Source organism: Neofelis nebulosa, chromosome 3 (genome assembly GCF_028018385.1).
Source record: "Neofelis nebulosa isolate mNeoNeb1 chromosome 3, mNeoNeb1.pri, whole genome shotgun sequence".
Lineage (NCBI taxonomy): Eukaryota > Metazoa > Chordata > Mammalia > Carnivora > Felidae > Neofelis > Neofelis nebulosa.
The window spans coordinates 61366286-61388029 of NC_080784.1; the positions used below are offsets into that span (position 1 = coordinate 61366286).

The window sequence follows — 21744 nt, forward strand, 5'->3', positions numbered from 1 at the left end:
GGTTGCTTTTATTGGAAAGTAGAATTTAGAAGCCAAGATCTGGGAATTAATGTTTGTTCATTTCCACTGGGATGTCATTACTATAAGGACTTTTCAGCAGAAACAGCTAGGAAATATATGTATATATGCTAAGCCATGCATACACATCTGTCTATTTTTTAAAATCTATCTATGTATCTATGTATCTATCATGTATCTATCATCTATCTTAAATATCATGCTTTCACACCAATGACTTTTACTCCAGTTCAACTTCACATCCTTCATTTTACCCCTCCCATTTCTTTATTTGTAATTTCTTTCTCCAACTGTGAGAACTTCAGCTCTCTCATTACATACAATATATTTACTTATTTTTCATCAATTCTAATATATACATATAGTTTTAGAATTGCTAACCACATCTTGTGAGAAACATATTCACTAGGTGGATTACGGGATTTATGTGCAGTTCTTTTTAGCTTTAGTCATAGAATATGTTAAAATACTGCTTTCCAAAGTTTTTTAGGTTAGTTCTTTTCTTGCTCACCCCATTCAGTTTGGTTATGTTATTCATTATTAATACAGGTAGGTTTGTTGGTTAATATTTGTATTTCATTTTGGGTCCCTCCCACCCATATTCAGATCTTTAAAGTAAAAAGAAAATTAATGTTTATTTATTTTGGAGAGAGAGAGAGCACAAGCAGGGGAGGGGCAGAGAGAGAGAGGGAGACACAGAATCCGAAGCAGGCTCCGGGCTCTGAGCTGTCAGCACAGAGCCAGACGCGGGGCTTGAACTCACAAACTGTGAGATCATGACCTGAGCCGAAGTTGGACACTCAACCAACTGAGCCACCCAGGTACCCCAACCATATCCAGATTTTTAAAAATTAACCTGTTTATTTTGGAGGGTATGTGAAAGGTATATGAAATATACTTATGATTCTAAGAATCAGAGATATACAAAAGGATATACTCTAAAAAGTGACACTTACTCTTATCCCTGCTACTCTGATCCCATTTTCTACTGTTCACCACACTCCCAAATACTTCTGTAGGTAACTTGTCTCTTTAGTTTCAGGTTTATCCTTCTGGTGTTCTTTCTTTTCTTTCCTTTTAAAAATTAATTAATTAAATAATTAATTTTTGCACAAAAAAGCAGACGTGTGTATTTTCTTATATCCTCTTCTTTCTTAAATAAAGGACCACATAATGTAGATATTCTTTAGTGACTTTCTTTTCAGATTTAGCATGTTCTAGAAATCATTTTAAAGAGATTTTAAAAATCTGTCTCATTATGTTATATAGCTGCATAACACTCCCTTGTGTGGATATACTGTAATTTATTTAACCAATTTCCTACTCTGGAATTTATATTTATTTATATTTAAATATGTTTTATATATTTAAATTTATATTTATACAAATATAAATGCTGTAATGACTAATGATATGTATGTGCAATTTTGTATTATTAGAGGTATACCTTCAGAGTAGATTTTAAAAATGGAATTGATGTGTCAAAAGGTAAGTGTATATGTTGCTTACTTAGGTCTTATCAATTGTCTTTCTAAAAGGATTATATCACTTTTTTTTTGTCTTTCAGTTTTTAATACTTCTCTGTATATTACAGATACGAGCACTCTCATCTTAAAATTTTATTTATTGTTTTTAGCAAATATTTATAGTTTTATGTAATCCCTATATCTATCTTTGTATGATTTTTTTCTGGTAAGATCACTTGAATAAAAATTTTTTTTAGATGTCATGATGTTTACAGTTTTCTTCTGTGACAGGCATGTGAAACTATTTCTCTGCTTAAGCAACTCTGGCCAGAAGGATCTGACATTCGGCGTGTTCTTTGCGTTACTTCATGCTCGTTGTCTTTGAGAATGTACCATCACTTTTTAGAAAACAGGAACAAGACTATCTTTGATCAGAACACTGACATCCAAGAGGTGTGATTATTATAACTTTCCTGTGAAACGTCATTGCTGTCCACTTTTGAAATTTTATTGAGATCTATCTGCCTTTTCTTCCTTTTGGTATTTTATTTATTTCCCTAGTTTATTCATATAAATTTCCCCCCAAGAGGGAAAAACTAGAATTTGTTTACAGGAAATATCTATTATATTGTTATATGATCTAGTGTTTTACTATACAGATTTTTGTACTTCTTAGTACCCATTTAAGTCACATTTGTCCAATCATCCAGAAGAAGGAGGAATAAGAAAGGAAATTAGCACATGGTGAGAGCTTACATTATCATGTTCTGGGCTCTATGCCTTGTGCCTTTATATACTCACAACTGCATTTTAAGGGAGGTATTGTTATTCCCACTTCACAAATGGGAACGCCTGAGGTTCAGATAGTCCAGGAAACATTCCTCAATTAAATAGCAGAGTGAATTGAACCCATGTCTGTTTTGTTCAAATTCCATAATACCAAACTGTCTTTAGAAAGAACATTCTCATTGTAGTGTCTTAGTGCCGTCCTTGCTAGAGAAGTACTAAAGGTCTTAAACTTTTTTAAAATTTTACTTTAATTTATTAAAAACTGTTTTTTTTAATGTTTACTTTTGAGAGAGAGAGAGAGAGAGAGGGAGAGAGAGAGAGGGTGCAAGTGGGGGATAGACAGAGAGAGAGGGAGACACAGAATCTGAAGCAGGCTCCAGGCTCTGAGCTGTCAGCACAGAGCCCAATGAGGGGCTCAAACTCACTAACTGTGAGATCATGACCTGAGCCGAAGTTGGAGGCTTAATGGACTGAGCCACCCAGGTGCGGTCCCCCCCCCACCCCCCCACCGAAGGTGTTAAACTTCTTTATGGTTGATAGAGTCCCTTAAGAATCTGCTGGCCAGTATGGATTTGCTCTCCAGTAAATAGTCCTCCTTATATATATATATGTGTACATATGCACATGTACACACACGTGTGTACACACATTATTTTATATACAACCTGACTGTGAGGGCATTCTTGCTTGAAAGTTTTTATTAAAGAAAAATGAAACATTTTGTAGCATTTTTGTACACTCTCAGAGAAATGAACAGGACTTATAGCATTTTACCTAACATCCTTTATATTTGGTTTTCCAGTATCTACTTGAATATATTTTTAGTAAAATATTTTTTACATGATTAGGCACGACATTTTAAATTATTATCACAAATATGATACCAGACCGAGTGTATCTCTGGAACTTCTCTAACTATTAGACTATTTGGCCTTCTGGGGGCATTCTGAAATAAGTCTTAATTTTGCTTTACTGACAACCCTGCAAACATTTGAAGATGGCTTGGAGACCCTTATCCCATTATGTTAAATATGCCCATTTCTTCACACTTTTTCTAATTGGGTAAGTTTTTTAGATGTGTCCTAGTTTATTCACTGTGGTAATGTTCAGTGTAACTTTTTTTTTTTAAATTTTTTTTTTTTTTAACGTTTATTTATTTTTGAGACAGAGAGAGACAGAGCATGAACGGGGGAGGGTCAGAGAGAGGGAGACACAGAATCTGAAACAGGCTCCAGGCTCTGAGCTGTCAGCACAGAGCCCGATGCGGGGCTTAAACTCACAGACCGCGAGATCATGACCTGAGCCGAAGTCGGCTGCTTAACCGACTGAGCCACCCAGGCGCCCCCAGTGTAACTTTTAAAGTATGATGCTTTAGTGGCTCCTGAGTGGCTAGTTGGTTAAGCGTCCAGCTTCGGCCCAGGTCATTATCTCACAGTTTGTGGGTTTGAGCCCCGTGTTGGGCTCTGTGCTGATAACTCATAGTCTGGAGCCTGTTTCAGATTCTGTGTCTCCCTCTCTCTGCCCCTCCCCTGCTCACGCTCTGTCTCTCTCTGTCTCAAAAATAAATAAACATTGAAAAAAAAATTTTAAGTTGATGCTTTAGGGACACCTGGGTGGCTCAGTCGGTTGAGCATCCAACTTCGGCTGAGGTCGTGATCTCATGGCTTGAGGGTTGGAGCCCCACATCAGGCTCTGTGCTGATAGTTCAGAGCTTGGAGCCTGCTTCAGATTCTGTCTCCCTCTCTCTCTCTGCCCCTCCTCGCTCGCTCTGTCTCTCTCTCTCAAAAATAAATAAAAAGATGAAAAAAATTTAAAATATGATGCTTTAGACAGAATAGGGCATTTAAAGTATGGCTCCATCAGTGCAAAGCCCTGTGGGATCATGGCTTCTTTAGATGCTGGACCAACTCACCTAAAGTTAGGCTTACCTAAAAATACTAAAGAATGCTTTATGTAAACTGCTCTTCAGCTGGCAGTTCCCTGTCCCCTTACCTGAATTCTGTATTTTCCATGCATTCAAATTTATGTATGAAGAAAAAAACTCAAAAACATAGAATTAAGAATGTAATAAAGTGTGATTCCTACACAGGAAAATGTGGCTGCTGACTGTTGTGGTACTATGTGCAATTCATAGCCTGGTGGTCTCTATTTTGCCTTCTTTATTTTATTCAGGTGGAAAGTAATTGCTTAAACATGATGCAAGAAATGGAAGATTTGTGTAAACTGCATTGTCTCAGTGTGGTTTTTCTACTCCACTTACCTCTTTCTCAAAGGGCCTGTGCTAGATTCATCACTTCCCATTGGGCTAAGAACATTCAGACTTTCTTGAAAATGGTAAATATGCTCTGTATTAGTTTGTTTATTTTTTGTTTCAATTGTCTGATATAAAGAAACCACAGTCACCTTCAAAACAGATTTAAAAGGGAATAATGTCAGCCCTTTGGGGACTTTAAAGGTTTAATGGCCCAAGTCATTTTCTTGCTAATTTCAACAACTCTGGTAATAACAAACAGCATGCTATATATCCAGTCTAAGGAAAAAACTCTCTATTTTCCTTCTTCCAATTTCTGTCAAGATCAGGTTTTTGTGTTATTAATTATGTGAGATTGGTAACCATTGTAGTCTGCTCTTGAGAGGAATTAAAGATATAAATGTAATAGTTATTTTTGTCCATTATAGATATTACTTAGACAATATTTGTAGACTGTAGGAAAATAGCAAAAACAAAAGAAAAACTTACCCAGGTACCCACTATTCAAGTCAATAACTATTAATATTTTGTTTTATTCTCTTAATTTTAAATGAATAAGTCTTTCTGTTATTTTTTGTTATTGTTTGAGACATTGGAATGAATATATATATTCATATTCATATTCATATATGCCATTTTCTTCTCACATATTTTTAGAAGTTTTCTTTCATACTCTTGGTTAGCATAATTTTTTAGTGGCCACTATTTTTGTAATGGATGTACCATGGTTTACTCACCCATTCTTATATTGTGGAATATTAAGAGGGTTTTAATTGTTATAAATGCTGCTGCTATTCTCCTGGTTTTTGAGTGTAAGCCTTTTCCTTTGATTTGGGGATGTTGACTTAGACTTCATGCCCAGAAGTGGGATTAGTGGATCAATTTAAATGGAAAATTAAAAAAAAAATTTTTTTAATGTTTATTTATTTTTGAGAGAGAGACAGACTGCAAGCAATGGAGGGGCAGAGAGAAAGACACAGAATCCAAAGCAGCTCCAGGCTCCGAGCTGTCAGCACAGAGCCCAATGTGGGGCTCAAACTCACAAACCATGAGATCATAACCTGAGCCAAAGTTGGACATTCAACCAACTGAGCCACCCAGGCGCCCCTAAATGGAAAATTTTAGAGAATCTTGACACTTTTAGTCAAAATATTCAAGAAAAATATTTTAGAACCAATCAATTAGTAAGCTAGCCCCAAAATATTTATCTAATGCATATGCATTGTGTGAGTCACTGGGGATACAGTGAGAAAAATAATATATTTACCCATCTCATCCTACCACTTTCATAGAGCTACATTTTGCAGGAAGACAGATACTGATTTTTTAAAATTAATATTAAGGAGGAATTACAGGATAGAGTCTGATGATAAAAAGTCTCAGTTCAGTTAGAAAAGGATGGCTTCTTCCAAGAATTGAAGAGATGTGAAGTAATGCAAATATTGAAGGATGAGTAGGGATTGGCAAGTTGGTGAGAGGAAGGACACTGGATTCTAGGAGATGAAACAGCATGTGGGATCATCCTGACAATGGCACGATCAAGGAACTGGAATACAACTTGTAGAACTAGAATAGAAAGAGAAAGTGATAAAGCTGAAGAGATGGGTAAGAGACAAATCACATAGGTCTGTATAGGTCCTGTGAAAAGAATGTGGAGATTTAACTTGATCATAAGCACAATGAGAACCAACTGAATGATTGCAAGGAGATGAATGGCACTTCATTAAAAAAAAATTTCTTCTGGGCGCCTGGGTGGCTCAGTCGGTTAGGCGTCTGACTTCAGCTCAGGGCACGATCTCACAGCCCATGAGTTAGAGCCCTGCGTGGGACGCTGTGCTGAAACCTCAGAGCCTGGAGCCTGCTTCTGATTCTGTGTCTCCCTCTCTCTGCCCTTTCCCTGCTCATGCTCTCTCTCTGTCTCAAAACAGAACAAAACAAAACAAAACAAAACATTAAAAAAAATTTCTTTGGCTTGCAATGCAGAGAGTTCATTGTAGAGGTAAAAATGGATTTGGGGAAACCATTTGGGTGATTGTTACCTCAGTTGATATATGTGCTAATGATATTAGGGACTAAGGAAATGGTAAGTAGGCATGAATAGCAGTAGGCAATTTCAAGAATTATTTAAAGTATAAACTTAAGTTTAGTGTGGGCATGAGGAAAAGGGAGGAGTCAAATGACTCTAGATCTCTGGCTAGAGCATTTGTGGGGACAATATCATCGTATGAAGTATAATTGCGAAGAAAGATTATGAGTTCAGTTTTGGGAATATTGAGTTTACGATGTCAGTGAAATATCCAGATGGAAATATCTAGTAGACAATTTGAAATACTGGTTTAGAGCTTAGTGGAGTGGAATAAGTTGGTGGTAAAGAATTGGGAATCACTAGCCTATGGATGTTAATTAATGCCATGGCGGTGGATAAAATTATTTTAGGAAAGACAAGAGGGCCTAGGACAGAGACCTGAGATACTCCAATATTAAATGGTTAGGGATAGATTGACACTAGGAAAAGACACTGAGAAGGAGCTGGTTAGATGAATAGAGCAGAAAGCTAAGACAATAGATTGTTGTGAAGGTCAAAGGAACTGGGATTTTCAAAAGGTGGTTGTGGTTAATAGTACCAAATGCTATGGAGGTTGAGGACCAAAAATACTACTTTGGGTTTAATGACATAGGACTCACTGTTGATTTTAATTAAGAGACATATTAATGGAGAGCCTAGAAGCAAAAATCTGTGGTAGAGTGGGTTCAGTGGTGAGTGGAAAGGAGAAAATAAAGGTGAAAATAAGTTTATATGTAACAGGTTGAGATTAAGGAAAGTGACACAGGATAAAATGGGATAGGAAAGTGTGTCTATTAGGAATGTTTTTAAAATGGCAAAGACAGAGCATGTTTAAATGCTGATCATAAAATTAAGAGAATAGGATGAAAATACAAGGAAAGTAAGGTGAGAGGGGATAGGATCTAGAGTATATTCTTATACAGAGGGAGCAATATTGCCATTTTTATAGGAGACAATAAAGAAAGAACAGTGCAACGTTGGCTGTGATAGAAGTTGTAGGATGACTTTGTTCCTATGTGCTGGTTCAATTTTCTTTGTGAAGTAGGAGACAAAGTCATATGCTGAATGTTGTGGCAAGGAAGCAAGCCCAGAAGTTTAGAACCAGGAAACATTTTGGAAATATTTATTGGGGAACTTAGGGGAGTAAACTATACTGAGAAACAGAGATATCATTCTGTCCTGCCTAGCACTTTTGAATGCTTATTTGAAGTTTTTGACAAAACAATTATAGTGGCATCACTTTGTATTATTGTATGATTTTGTTTTTCTGTAGTCGCAACAACATGGCCATAGGCACAAGGAAAGCAACTAATTGGATGGTATGGAAAAAAGGGACAAGATAATTTAGGCACAAAAATGCTATTAGTGGATCTATACAGTTTGATGGAAAATAAAAAAGGAAAAGAGACTTTAGTATCTTTGCAAGAAGGTAGTAAAAATGATAGACTAGGAAACAAAGTTTCCTGGAGACAAACCAAATGGACTCTATTGGATAAGGAGAAAGTAGAGGAGCTGTAGAACTGGAGGTCCTGATATGATCAGTAAAGAATTGTGAATGATCATTAGACAAAGTTAAAGGCATGGGTCAACAGGTGGGAGTGAGGAAGTATTCATCAGGGAGTGTGGCAGACGCTATTGTTGTTTCCTTACCTATGTCTCCCACTTACCTATTTCTCCGTCTTACTATAAGTGCAACTCTCTGCCTGAAGGTTTTGTTTTCTTGATCTGAAATGCTGGGGTATTAATGTTTCTCATGCCTTCCACCAATGACAGATGAGGAGTTGGTGGATGAAGACCCCAGCTTCCTTGTATCCAGGTTGATATAACTCTGAAATGTAGTTAGGGATTCTTTAGGGATTGGGGAAAAATAATAATTGTTGGTCTATGTATAACAAATATTATTGAAAAAGACAATTACCATCTTCTGCCCCCACTACATCTCCCTCATAAAGTGTCCATGAGTTGGGGAGGGGGAGAGAGTTGGGCAATAAATGAATAGAATCACCATAAGCGGGTTGGGAAGGGCATGATAGAATCTTCCTAAAGTTTCAGGGGTCTGTGTATACAAAGAAACTGATTTAGTTCCCAGGAAAGAGACTGGGAGAAAGCTAGCCTCACCTAGGATACCTGTGGCTATGTATGCCAGGGAACTTGTCTGGAAAATGCAGTGTGTTGTCTAGGCATGAAAGTGTGGGAAATCTTCCCTATGCCTCCTGAGGGAAGGCATCTGAAAGTTCCTGTAGGCTCTAAATGAGTCATGGTAGTTGATCGAGAGGGAAGGAGAACCTGTGATTCTTCACAGAGTTCTCAGAAGCCAGATGAGGGGATTTAAGTGGGAAATGACGTGGAAAAAAAACCCTCTAAATTTGAAGACTATATTTCAGTAGACTAGGAACTCCATGGAACCAACTAGAGGCCAATCCATGGCCATTTGACCATTTAATCTCTATAGAAGAGATCTGGGACTATTGCCTGTATAGAATACTAAAGAGTGAGGTATAACTGGAGACAGCCATACTGAGTGGTAGGCACTTTTTTTTTTTTTTTTTTTTTTACTGAAATGAGGATGACATTTAGGTAACACTCCTGTCAAAGTCTGGCATGGGAGATGCAGTGGCGACTCATGAAGGGAATTGATCTGAGTGTGACTAGGAAGTAATTGAATTGGATTTTACTTTGTAGTGCTTAGATTATATTTATTGAAATAGCATAATAGGGATGTAGGATCAACAATTAAAGTTAAGAAACAAATATCATGATTGTTTATCTAGGTTTGTATTTATGGGCATTTACAACTGTTCTAACAGAAGTGTTACAAGGTTTTGTGTTGTGGTGAACACAATATCATGTGGTTCTGCTGATGCTTTGGGGAGAAAATATTTTCCTATATCCCAAATCCCATTAGGGAATTTTTCTCTGGGTAAGTTTTAAATGTTTACGTATTTATTTTGAGAGAGAGAGAGAGAGAGAGAGAGAGAGAATCCCAAGAAGGTTCCACGCTGTCAGCGCACAGCCCCACAGGGAACTCGATCTCAAGGACTGTGATATCATGACCTGAGCCGAAATCAAGTGTTGGATACTTATCCGACTGAGCCACCCAGGTGCCCCTCATTTATAGAGTTTTATAAGCAATTTTCTTTATGGACAATGGTCATTAGGTGAAAAGGATATTACAAAGTCTGTCTAAATTGTGGAATGTTCTAAGATGGCTCTGCAGGACATTGTGGTTGTAGCTGATAGAAACCATCATTCTTTAATTAGGATGGCATGGACTTCTGGGCAAGATAGGAATAGCTACCAGTTATTTTGCACCAGATTTATGTGTGTACTTTACCTAGCCTATTAACATATAATACTACTACTCTTATATCTTCATTTTACAAATGAAAAACTTGGGCTCAGAAAGGTTAAGTGGCCCATTAGCACAACTGAGTGATCAAGTTGGAGCTAACTTCATTTCTCTCCAGCCTCCAAATCTGTGCCCTTCCCACCATCCTCTGCTCTCTTGATGTGGGGAAACAACGGATTATCCCACAGTCAGGCATCCCTCTGTTCCTTTCTCTTCTCCATGCTTCATTTTGGTAGCACCCAGTGACTGGAAGTGTAAATTCAGGTAGCCCCTGAAATGTTCACAAAGAAAGGCATGTTCCGAGGCCTCTGGAGAAAGCAACTAAGCAAACTGAAGGGAGAGTTTAATGTTTACTCACATCTTGACACTTGGAGACCACATGGAGGCACCTCTTGTAGGAAGTGTATAAAATGAGGAATATTTGCTATACTATTTTCACACGTTACTGTGTACTTAGTAGTATTTTGTGAAAGGATTAGGTGGAGAGAACCTTACATGACAGTTGTTTTCCAAGTATGGTTCCCTTGACCAACAGCATCAGCATCACCTGGGAACTTCTTAGAAATGCAAATTCTTAGGCTCTACCCCAAACCTACTGAATCAATCTCGGGATGATGCCTAGTAATCTGTGTTTTATCTGAAAATCTTTCCATGTGAGGCTTATGCTGAAGTTTGAGAACCACTGCTCTATGGCTCTGTGGAGGTCTTTTTAGTATTTTATTATTGTTTAAATTACATTTTAGGCAGGAGGCTCCTACTTTGATATTTATGATTTCTCATGAACCTTGGGCAGTCTCCCTAACTTATTTGGTCAAAACTAGGTTTTCAAAGCAGTATCCTATAGCCACAAGTGGATATTGAGCATTTGAAATGTGGGTAGTCTGAATTGAGGTGTGCTCTAAGTTTAAAAGAAACACCAGATTTCAAAAGAATTTAGTATGAAAAACACATAAACTATTCTGTTGATATTTTTACATGGATTACACATTGAAATGATAACATTTTGGATATGTCATGTTAGATCAATAAAATAATTTTGCCTTTTTTTTTTTAAATGTGACTTCTAGAAAATTTAGAATGAGATATATGCTGCTTGCCCATGTTACGTTTCTATTGGATACTTCTGGGGTCAGTTTCCACATCAACATAGATAAATAAATTGTTCATGTTTGGAAAGCGTTTGGTTTTATCATTGAGGGATTGTGGAGCAGAAAACACTCGGTTTTCCCCCTACTGAACTTTATTCCCCAAACGCTATCATTGGCTGAAAAGATGACTAGGCTTTCACTCGCTGAGGTTGTCTACTCATGTCTACTCAGCTCTGAACTAAGTGTGGCCAGTGAAGACATTCTGCCTGTGTTAGACATGAAGATAACCTCACTGTCATAAACTCCACAAGAGCACACCAAAGTAGATGGAGCGGAGTCTTTGAGTTTGAGGATTCAGCATCTTCCCCTGAACAAATGCCATATTTTAAATCCTCTTTTGACCTGAAAGTAAAACCAGAAAACATTAAAACCTCAGTAAAGAACAGAGGCGCATTTGAAAGCAGAAGTATTTCTGTAGCATTGGAACTATATCTGTGCATTAGTGTGAGGAAAAAATTGTATTGAGTCCAACACAGGTTTCTATGATTCAGAATAAGAAACAATGTTGAATTAATTTTTTTGGTCCGTTTGGTTTTATTTTATGATCCAGTCTTTTTAGATATAAAGCATTCATCATTATCCAGCTCAAAAGGTCTTACATTAATAAGAATTGGAGGAACCTTGCCAACTTGCCTTTCATTGGATTATTGATGTGTTTGAAGTCGTATAATAGTTTATTGCTAGTATAGCAATTGTCAGTGACTTGGTTTTATTTCTAATTTTCAGAAAAAGTGGTGTGAATATTTCATCCTAAGTAATATAAACATTTTTGAATTTTGGAATCTGAATTTAATTCACCTTTGCGACTTAAGTGACGAGCTTTTGTTGAAGAATATTGCTTTTTACTATGAAAATGAAAATGTTGAAGGTACCGTCTTAATATATTATAATAACTGTACTTTCACCCAGAGATAAACATTATAAAGAACTTAAAATTTCAAAATAATTTTCCTATATGTCCAACATATAACATAACAATTATTTTCCTCCCAATCTTTGTTTATACATGTATATAAGTTTTATTTAGTTGCAATCAGAGTGAATGTTATATTTTTAAAAATTTTAACTTAATGTACTCCACAAGTATTCTTAGAAAAAATATGTGTTTGGGTATTTAGCATTTCTGGATCATTTTAGCAGTTGAATTTTTCATTTAAATATATGCATAACATTTAAAAAATATTTACTTTAGTTAATATAATCAACCTATTACTATGAGATATTTAGGGAATTTTAATTTTTTCCCAAAGATAAAGCTGATTTATATATTTGGAAAAAAAATAAAAAATCAAAATTTATTTTTCTTTCTTTGAATTATTTTCTTAGAATAAATTTTTGCTGTTTCTTAATAGCCGGGGGGGGGGGGGACATGTTTTAAGAGAGCTATAGCCCATTGTACACTATTGAAACTTATTTGACCTCTAGAATTTGGTTCCTACACATAGCAAACATTGGAATGAGTTAACTGCATTTAATTTTAGCAACCCTCTACAAATTTTCTCATCTCTGAAAAATGAGCTTTGTTCAGTTTTATTGGTTGTAGAAGTTATATGTGGCATAACCTTTTTTAACCTTATAAAATTGATATCCACAGTTATTGTTAAGTTAAGACAGTTGTAATCTTAATACTTAGCTATCAAATAGGAAAACAAGATAATTTAAAAATCTATAGTCACATTAGGGACCATATTCATTTAGGTATCATGTGGAACTCACTGAAAATTTCACTGTTTGAGAAATATTTCAGAACTCTATGAATTTAGTAAAAATGTGTGCTTCTCTATATATAGGAATGACTTTTAATGTTTAGTACTTTTAAATATTATATAGGCCTACATTTGAATTTGGGAGATGTCATTATGAAGGATTATGAACATCTCTGGAATACTGTGTCAAAGTTGGTCAGAAAGTTTTCTGTTGGAAAGCCATTTCCTCTGAGAACAACAAAACTTTCTTTTCTTGAAAAGAGTCCATCACCAATCAAAGGTAATAAATCTATAAATTAATTTGAAATGACAGTTCAAGTCTCTGAAAATGTTTTGAATGCACCACTAACTAAATGCTACACAGGTCTAAATTATTTTCTGGCACTATGCATTTTAATAATAAGTTACCTCTCACTGTATCATTGGGGTTATATATATATATATATATATATATATATATATACATGTTTTGTATATATATATATGGGGGTTATATATATTTATGTATTATATATATATATTTTGTATATATACATATTGGGGTTATATATATATATATATATATACATATATATGTTTTGTGTATATATATATGTTTTGCTCATAACTAATTGTTGCCAGTTAAAAAAATGCCAGTTATATGTGAGTTTCATTTCTATCAATATGGCGGTATAAATCAGGTGAAAAATCTCTTTCGGGAAACAATTGAAATGCTGGTCAGACACACCAAATGTCTTTTTGTATTATCACAGCTAAACTCAAAAAAATAGAAGGGAAATTCCAGGAGTCAAAAATAAAGGGAAGAGGCTGATCTCTGGGTAATTCAAAATGAATTACTCTTATAATTTTTAATTATAAGTCCATCTTCCCAAGAATCTGGGGTTTCAATTACCTTGTAAGTAGGGTCAAGATAACACTAAGCCAGATAATTAAGGTGATCAGAAGAATCTGGTACATTCTCTGTAGGGGAAAAACATCATGAGGCCTGGTTTTACAGGATACATGTTTTACTCATACTCTGACAAATCTGAGTACAAATACAAATTTATAAAACAACAGAGGAAATAAACTGCTAAGAGAAACAATAAGCTATGGAACTAGAATAATTTTGTAATTATCAAAAGTAGAATATACTATATACATACTTAAAATGCTTAAAAAATAAAATATGAAATTTGAAACATGAGAAATAAAGTAAGCAAAGTTGTAGAAATGAAAATATTGTCAATGGATAGGTTAAAAAGCTGATTGGATATTGCTAAAGAAAATGTGTGAACTAGAAATAGATCAAAAGAATTACACTTCAAAATAGAGATGACCATGTTATATACCTTAAGCTTATACAATATTATATGTCAGTTACATCTCAATAAAGCTGGAAAAAAACTTAAGAAAAAAAAAGAAATAAGAGATGAAACAGTAAAAAAAGTTATGTCAAAAAAGAAGATATAATGAAGAAGTCAAGCCTTTCATTCATTTGGAGATTCACAAGGAAAGAATGAACCAATGTGGGTTAGACAATACTTGAGGAGATCGTGGCTGGGTATTGCCTGGATTGATGAAAGACAAGAATTGCACATATAAGGATGTATGATGAATCCCAAGTGGGCTAAATTAAACATAAGCACGTATACACTCATAGATAAAAACACACACTGGATACAATATAGTAACACTGTAGAATACAAAAAAATAAATATCTTAACAAGAGTTAAAGAACAAAAATTAGTCTATGATACACTACCCTATAACAATGATAGAAATCAGAATATAGTGAAATTACATATAATTCTTAAAAAATCATTTAAGAATGAAGAAATAATTCACCATTGTAAGAAATACAAAAACTAATTTATCCATCATCATAGCATCACAGAAGATGTTTCCATACGATTGAATTTCAGGAAGAATAAAATGCCCCCCTAAGGAATATGAGAAGGAAAGCTAATGGGAATTTGGGATGTGTTGATATATTTCCAAATATGGGGGAAGAATATATATACTTTTATATCCAGATGAGTTTCACCAAGACTTAAAATTTTTTTATTTAAAAAAAATTTTTTTTTTAATGTTTATTTATTTTTGAGACAGGGAGAGACAGAGCATGAACAGGGGAGGGGCAGAGACAGAGGGAGACACAGAATCTGAAACAGGCTCCAGGCTCTGAGCTGTCAGCACAGAGCCCGATGCAGGGCTCGAACCCACGGACCGTGAGATCATGACCTGAGCCGAAGTCGGACGCTTAACCGACCAAGCCACCCAGGCGCCCCAAGACTTAAAATTTTTTAAAAAATTTTTAAGTGTTTATTATTTTCGAGAGAGAGAGAAACAGAGTGCGTGTGGGGAAGGGGCAGAGAGAGCAGGAGACAAAGAGTCCAAAGAAGGCTCCAGGATCTGAGCTGTCAGCAGAGAGCCCAAAGCAGGGCTCAAACCCATGAACTGTGGGATCATGACCTGAGCTGAAGTCAGACGCTCAACCAACTGAGCTACCCAGGCACCCCTCACCAGACACAGACTATTGAGTGCAAGTAATTTGTTGATCCCAGGAAGAGCAAATAAGGAAGTGGTTAGGTAAGATCGGGAAGAGAACAAAACCAATGTAGGACAGGCTACTCGTTTCCACTGTGGATAACTACAGGTAGATTTCACTGAGAATCTTAGAATGGTGTACAAACCACCTCAGAGATGTCTCACCTGAAGAGACTGGGGCATTTACTGTGAAATTCTTGTCATGTTTTTGGATGAGGGTTATCTCTGGGGCAGTGGAGACTCAGCACTTCTGGCCTTCTTCACATGGCTGTAAGAAGAAAAGTGCTCTGGCAGAGACTTGGAGGAGGAAGATGTCAGGCAAACACAGAACAGTGAACACCAAGGGATTAACATGCACAGCAATAGCAGCTTACCTAGAGTTATGAACCAGATAGTAATAAAAAAGCATTTATTAGCCAAATATTATATATAGGATATATGTGTGTTATGTACGGTATCTATCAGGTTTATGTGTATATATAGAAATACATATACACATAGATATCTATACATGGATATCAAAGAGCATGTAAGAAAATACTGTAATGATACCAAATTTCATTTCCCCTAACTTCTTTTTTATTTCATTTTCTTAAAAGTATTTATAGGGTAGATATCTGAGTAAGAGTTCCATATTCAAATTCCTTATAATGGGGGAAAATAAAAGGAATAAAGAGGACACAGGTATTTTTCTACTTACTTACCTATGTGCCTAAATGCTGCCTATTTCGTTATACTCTGCTATGTTCCAAAATGTTTTAATGTGGGTAATAGCTGTATGGGAAGGTCTGGAATTGATAAATGTAAATAAAATCAATGAAAAATGGGTTTTAATGTAAAACTTTATAAAATGATGTATAATATTCCTGTATGAAAGTTTCACATTTGACAATGTCTTAATTTTTTTTTTAACTTGTTTACAGATACTTCCAAGGAAAATATTCCTAACTTGGGTTTCATTCCAATGTCATGTGAATTGGTTGATAAGTTTGTTGGTGACATTTTGAAAGATTTGCCTTTCTTAAAGAGGTATAAGAACAAAAATGTCTCAATAAATGATTGGGTGGACAAATGATTTACAACAAATGTAGCAATTCTATGAAGTGCAACAGATTAAATGGAATATATTAGATGCAATATGTGTTTGTAATACCGAATGAGTTTAATAGCAAATTTATCAGTGTCTTTGATCTTAACTAGGTTAAAATCAACATGGCTTAAAAAATTTTTTTAATGTTTATTTCTTTTTGACAGAGAAAGAGAGACAGAGCATGAACAGGGAGGGGGCAGAGAAAGAGGGAGTTAGAGGATCCGAAGCAGAGTCCAGGCTCTGTGCCGTCAGCACAGAGCCCAACGCAGGGCTTGAACTCACAAACCACGAGATCATGACCTGCGCTGAAGTCTGTCACACTGAGCCACCCAGGTGCCCCCAAATCAACATGGTTTTAATCTTAGAGTAAAATTACTCCAGCTGGGGTTGCCTGGGTGGCCCAGTCGGTCAAGTGTTTGACTCCTGACTTTGGCTCAGATCATGATCTCACAGTTGGTGAGATCAAGCCTTGCAACTGGCTATGCGGGCTGTGCAGAGTCTGCTTGGGATTCTTTATCTCCCTCTCTCTGCCTTCTCCTGCCAATGCATGTGCACATGTGCAGCTCTCTTTTTCTGTCTCAAAATAAATAAATAAACACTTTTAAAAAAGTACTCCAGCTGGATGTTTTTAATTAATGGATCAATAATGAATATTTGTTGATGTTGATGGTACTGTTAGACATGTTGACTAGATTCTGGGTTCTTAGGCACCTAATAAACTGCTTTTTGGATTCTAACACCCACATCATCTTACAGAAAGAGGAAAGGTGGCTGTGATTTTTTAAAAATATTAAAAAATGAAATCTAAAAAAATAAAATCTGTGCTGTGTTCTGTTTGGAAGCATGAAATTTAAAATACACATATATTTCTTTTTGTATCATAGCGATGATCCTGTTGTAACTTCACTGGTTAAGCAAAAGGAATTTGATGAACTTGTGCATTGGCATTCTCACAGACCGCTTAGTGATGATTATGACAGGACAAAGTGTCAATTTGATGGTGAGTACTATGACTCTGGTGAAATAAATTAAAATCAATTTCAGTCTCTGCTTTTTATTTTGTAATGAAAAATTATCAGGTTAGGAGCCACAGTTATACTTCTTTTTTTTTCTTTAATTTTTTTTGAGAGAGAGCTCATATGCATGTGCACACAACTGGGAGAAAGACCGAGTGAGAGGCAGAGAGAGAATCTTAAGCAGACTCAGGGTTCGATTTCACAAGTGTGAGATCATGACCTGAGCTGAAATCAAGAGTCAGACACTTAACTGACTGAGCTACCCAGGCACCCTATAAGTTATATTTCTTGAATAATGATAGTCTACAAGGTATTCAGATGTATGACAGTAAAGATGGTAACGAAGAAGTCCCACTTCGTTTACTGATAGTCATAGGTACACAGGTATGCAGATGTCCTAGGAAGTGAACCAATCCTGCATTTGTCCCCATAAAAATTGGAAGCTGTTTTAAAGAAATATGGTTTATAGTTAAAATGCCTGTGTATTCCTTGAAGTTCAAAACACCAAGGCCATAGGCTTTCAAGCAATTTCAGCTGCTTTTACATCACCCAGTTGATTACGTGTACCAAGTTCTAGCATTTTATGTACCTTCCTGCTGAGGACGGTTAGAACTGCAAAAAGAGGCCCATGAAATCACTAACAGTAGATCCATAGAGATCGAATTAGGGATCTTGTCTCATTGGTTCCCTTGTCTTCATCTCACTTTTGTCTATCCTGACGCTTAACCTCCACCCTTCTTCAAGTTGACAAAACTTACAGAAGAATTGAGGAGTGTGCATAGTAAGCTCGCTCATATGAAATACTTGTCAGTCTGCGTTTATAAATGGCTACTAAGATCCTGAAAGATGTGGGGGGTCTTTTAGATTAACCATTAATATCCTTCAAAGTGGTTTAATTTGATACATGTAGATATAGACACAGAAAAATTAACCAGCTTAATTATTGTCTAAATTGTAGTTTGTTTTGGGTGTGAGAGCAAGTCATACCTTGATTGTTGGGATTCCCTGTGTCATTGGATTTTTCCATAGTGAAAGTATTGTTCAGTTGCTAAGCTGTTGGCTCTGCAGCTATGGTTGGAGTAAGGATTTTCCTATCAAGTGATGCCAGAAGCCAGAATATCTGAGATGGATATATTCTAGATTTTGCCCCTACCTTCTTCTTAAACTCATTCACAGGGCACATAACAGAGGTAATGCCTAGAATCTGTCATTCTTTGTAGCATCCTGATATTTGCTTTGGGGGGTAGACAGTGAAAGAGTGTTTTGTCACTTCTGTCCTTTAAATAAGGTAAGGAATTAATTCCATAGACAAGATTTAGCCTGACTTAAGATTTCCTCTTTAACAAAAGTAAATCAGACTAAATTACTATTCCAAACTAAAAAGTACATGTGTGCGTGGGATGGTATGAAGAATTAGTGAGAATGTTATTGAAAAAAAATAATAGTTTTACATTTCAAGTCTTTTCTTTTTCAGAAAAATCTAGAGATCCTCGTTTTCTTAGGTCTGTGCAGAAGTATCATGTTTTTCAGCGATTTTATGGGAGCTCATTAGAATCAGTCTCTCCAAAAGTTGTTGTAACTCAAGCTGTCAAGCCAAAGAGTAATTTCAGTGTACCCAAGAACAAAAAGGCACATGTAGGTTCTATTAATTCTATCACATTTAAAACTTTTTTTTTTCCTTTTCTTAAGTTGATATTTGCTCAATTCCTTTGGTAGCTTCTTTCCATGCTATGCTTTTTCTTTTTATATATGATCGTTGGATTATTTATTATTTATTTGCTAAGAAAGTCTAACCTCCATATAAAAGGTTATATATGATCCACTGTGCATAATAAAATATATATATGTATTTGGAAAAGAATATAAGATATTAAGTTACTAAAGGCTTGGATTTAGAAATGTTGAAGTAAAATTAAAAATATAGTTCTTTGGGAGTTCTGGTCTATGATGACAATATAGGAATTTCCTGAAGTCACCTCCTCCTATAGACATAATGAATTTACAGAGACATACAGAAGAATTCTCCATGAAGACAATCCAGAAACTAGGGAAAGAACTCCTACACATTGAACAAATGAGAAAAAACCCACAATGAAACAGGTAGAAGAGGCTGAGACACGTTGTCGCCAAAAACTCCACCACTGGTGCAGGGACACAATTGGGAGAGAACTCACAAGTCTTCAGTTTTTCCCTCAGGAGGAAAGGATTGGGACCAAAATTTTGGGTCTAGCACCCCAACATTTTAGTTCCACCTGAGGAATGAGCCTCCCTAAAACATCTAGCTTTGAAATGGCAACAAAGCTTGCATCCACAAGACCCACAAGACTTTAGCCTGGCTATCTCCCCAGGGCTCAGCACAGAGGCAGCATACCAAACTGCTCATTCCCTATCTTTCTCCAAAAGAGGCTGATTTGCATACTTTAAAAACAGGGAAAGAGGACTATAAGCATTGTTCTAGAGAAAACTATCAAATCACAAAGGAAGAGAAAAAGAGAAGAGAAGAATAAAGTCAGAAAAAAATTAGTGGCAATAGTAAGTCAATACCTACTAACAGTTAATTTAAATATAAATGGCCTAAATTCTCCAATCAAAAGACATAGAATGGCTGAATGCACACTAATACTAATACTAATATTAATATTTCATTTATAATTGCATCAAAATATCTAGACATAAATTTTACCAAGGAAGTAAAACACCTGTGCTCTGAAAACTATAAAACATCAATGAAAGAAATTGAAAGTGACAAAAAAATGGAAAGATACTCCATCTTTATTTGTAGAATAATTATTCTACAAATATAAAATACATTTTCTACAAATATAAAATATATTCTACAAATATAAAAAAAATATTGTAGAATTATTAAAAATAATTCTTCTATTAGAAGAATTATTGTTGTCAAAATGTCCATACTACTCAAAACAATATACAGATTTAATGCATTCCCTATCAAACTACCAACAACATTTTTCACAGAACTAGAACAAATAATCCTAAAATTTGTATGGAACCATAAAAGACCTCAAATAGTCAAAGTAATTTTGAAAAAAAGAACAAAACTGGAAGTATCACAATATATACACAAGATATACTACAAAACAGCATGATATTGGCACAAAAACAGACACATAGATCAATAGAACAGAATAGAGAGCCCAGAAAGAAACCCACACATATATGGTTGTTTCAAGAAAAAGGAGGCAAGAATATATAATGGGGGGAAAGACAGTTTAATAAATGGTGCTGGGAAAATTGGACATCTGCCTGCAAAAGAATGAAAGTAGACTCCTACCATATAACATGCACAAGAATCAACTCAAAATAAAGGCTTGAATAAAAGACCTAAAACCATGAAACTCCTAGAAGAAAATGGGGTAAGTGCCTTGGCATTGTTCTTAGCAATGATTTTTTTTTTTTTTTTGTATTTGACATCAAAAGCAAAGGGAACAAAAGCAAAAATAAATAACTGAGGTTACATCAAACTAAAAGCTACTGTATGCCAAAGGAAACCATCACTGAAATGAAAAGGCAGTCTGCTCTATAAGAAGATATTTGCAAAATCTATCTCTAATAAGGGGTTAATATCTAAAATATCTAAAGAACATATTAATAGGAAAACAAACAATCTGATTAAAAATGGGCTGAGTACTGAAAAGAATTTTTTTTCAAAGAAGATATATGAATAGCCAACAGGTACATGAAAAGGTGCTCAACATTACCAATCATCAGGGAAATGCAAGTCAAAACCACAACGAGATGTCATCTCAGACCTATCGGAATGGCTGTCATGAAAAAGGAGGTAACAAGTGTTGGCAAGGATTTGGAGAAGGGAGAACTCTTGTGTACTGTGTGTGGAAATGTAAATGGTACAGCTACTATGAAAACAATATGGAGGTTACTAAATTAAAAATAGAACTACATAGGAAGTACCAATCCACTTCTGGGTATATATCATAGGAAATGAAAACAGACTATAGAAGAGTTATCTGCACATCCATGTTCATGGCAGCATTATTTACAATAGCCAAGATATGGAAACAGTGTAAACATTCGTCAATGGATGATTAGATAAAGAGGATGTGATATATACATACACAAAAGAAGATTGTTCAGCCATAAGAAGGAATTCTTGCCATTTATGACAACATGGATAAACCTGGCGATGCTGAGTGAAGTAAGCCAGACAGAGAAAGACAGATACTGCATATCATCACTTATATGTGAAATAAAAAAAAAAAAAAGTTAAATTCATTAGAAGCAGGGAATAGAAAAATGGTTGCCACAGACTGGCTGGGAACAATAGGTAGAGGTTGG

At 35.6% G+C, this 21744-nt stretch overlaps 1 protein-coding gene across 6 annotated transcripts in view; it reads left to right on the forward strand.

Moving 5' to 3' along the window:
- Positions 1-21744, forward strand: part of DDX60 (DExD/H-box helicase 60) — a 108856-nt gene that overhangs the window by 13171 nt on the left and 73941 nt on the right. For all 6 annotated transcript variants that reach the window (XR_009259207.1, XM_058720944.1, XM_058720941.1 and 3 more), the window contains 7 exons: positions 1776-1937; positions 4446-4607; positions 11813-11954; positions 12917-13072; positions 16245-16350; positions 17296-17411; positions 18902-19062. Coding sequence is in view for 5 of the 6 variants with exons in the window: in XM_058720944.1 (XP_058576927.1) it covers positions 1776-1937; positions 4446-4607; positions 11813-11954; positions 12917-13072; positions 16245-16350; positions 17296-17411; positions 18902-19062 (1005 nt within the window). In the remaining variant the exon portion in view is untranslated. The remainder of the gene's footprint in view (positions 1-1775; positions 1938-4445; positions 4608-11812; positions 11955-12916; positions 13073-16244; positions 16351-17295; positions 17412-18901; positions 19063-21744) is intronic.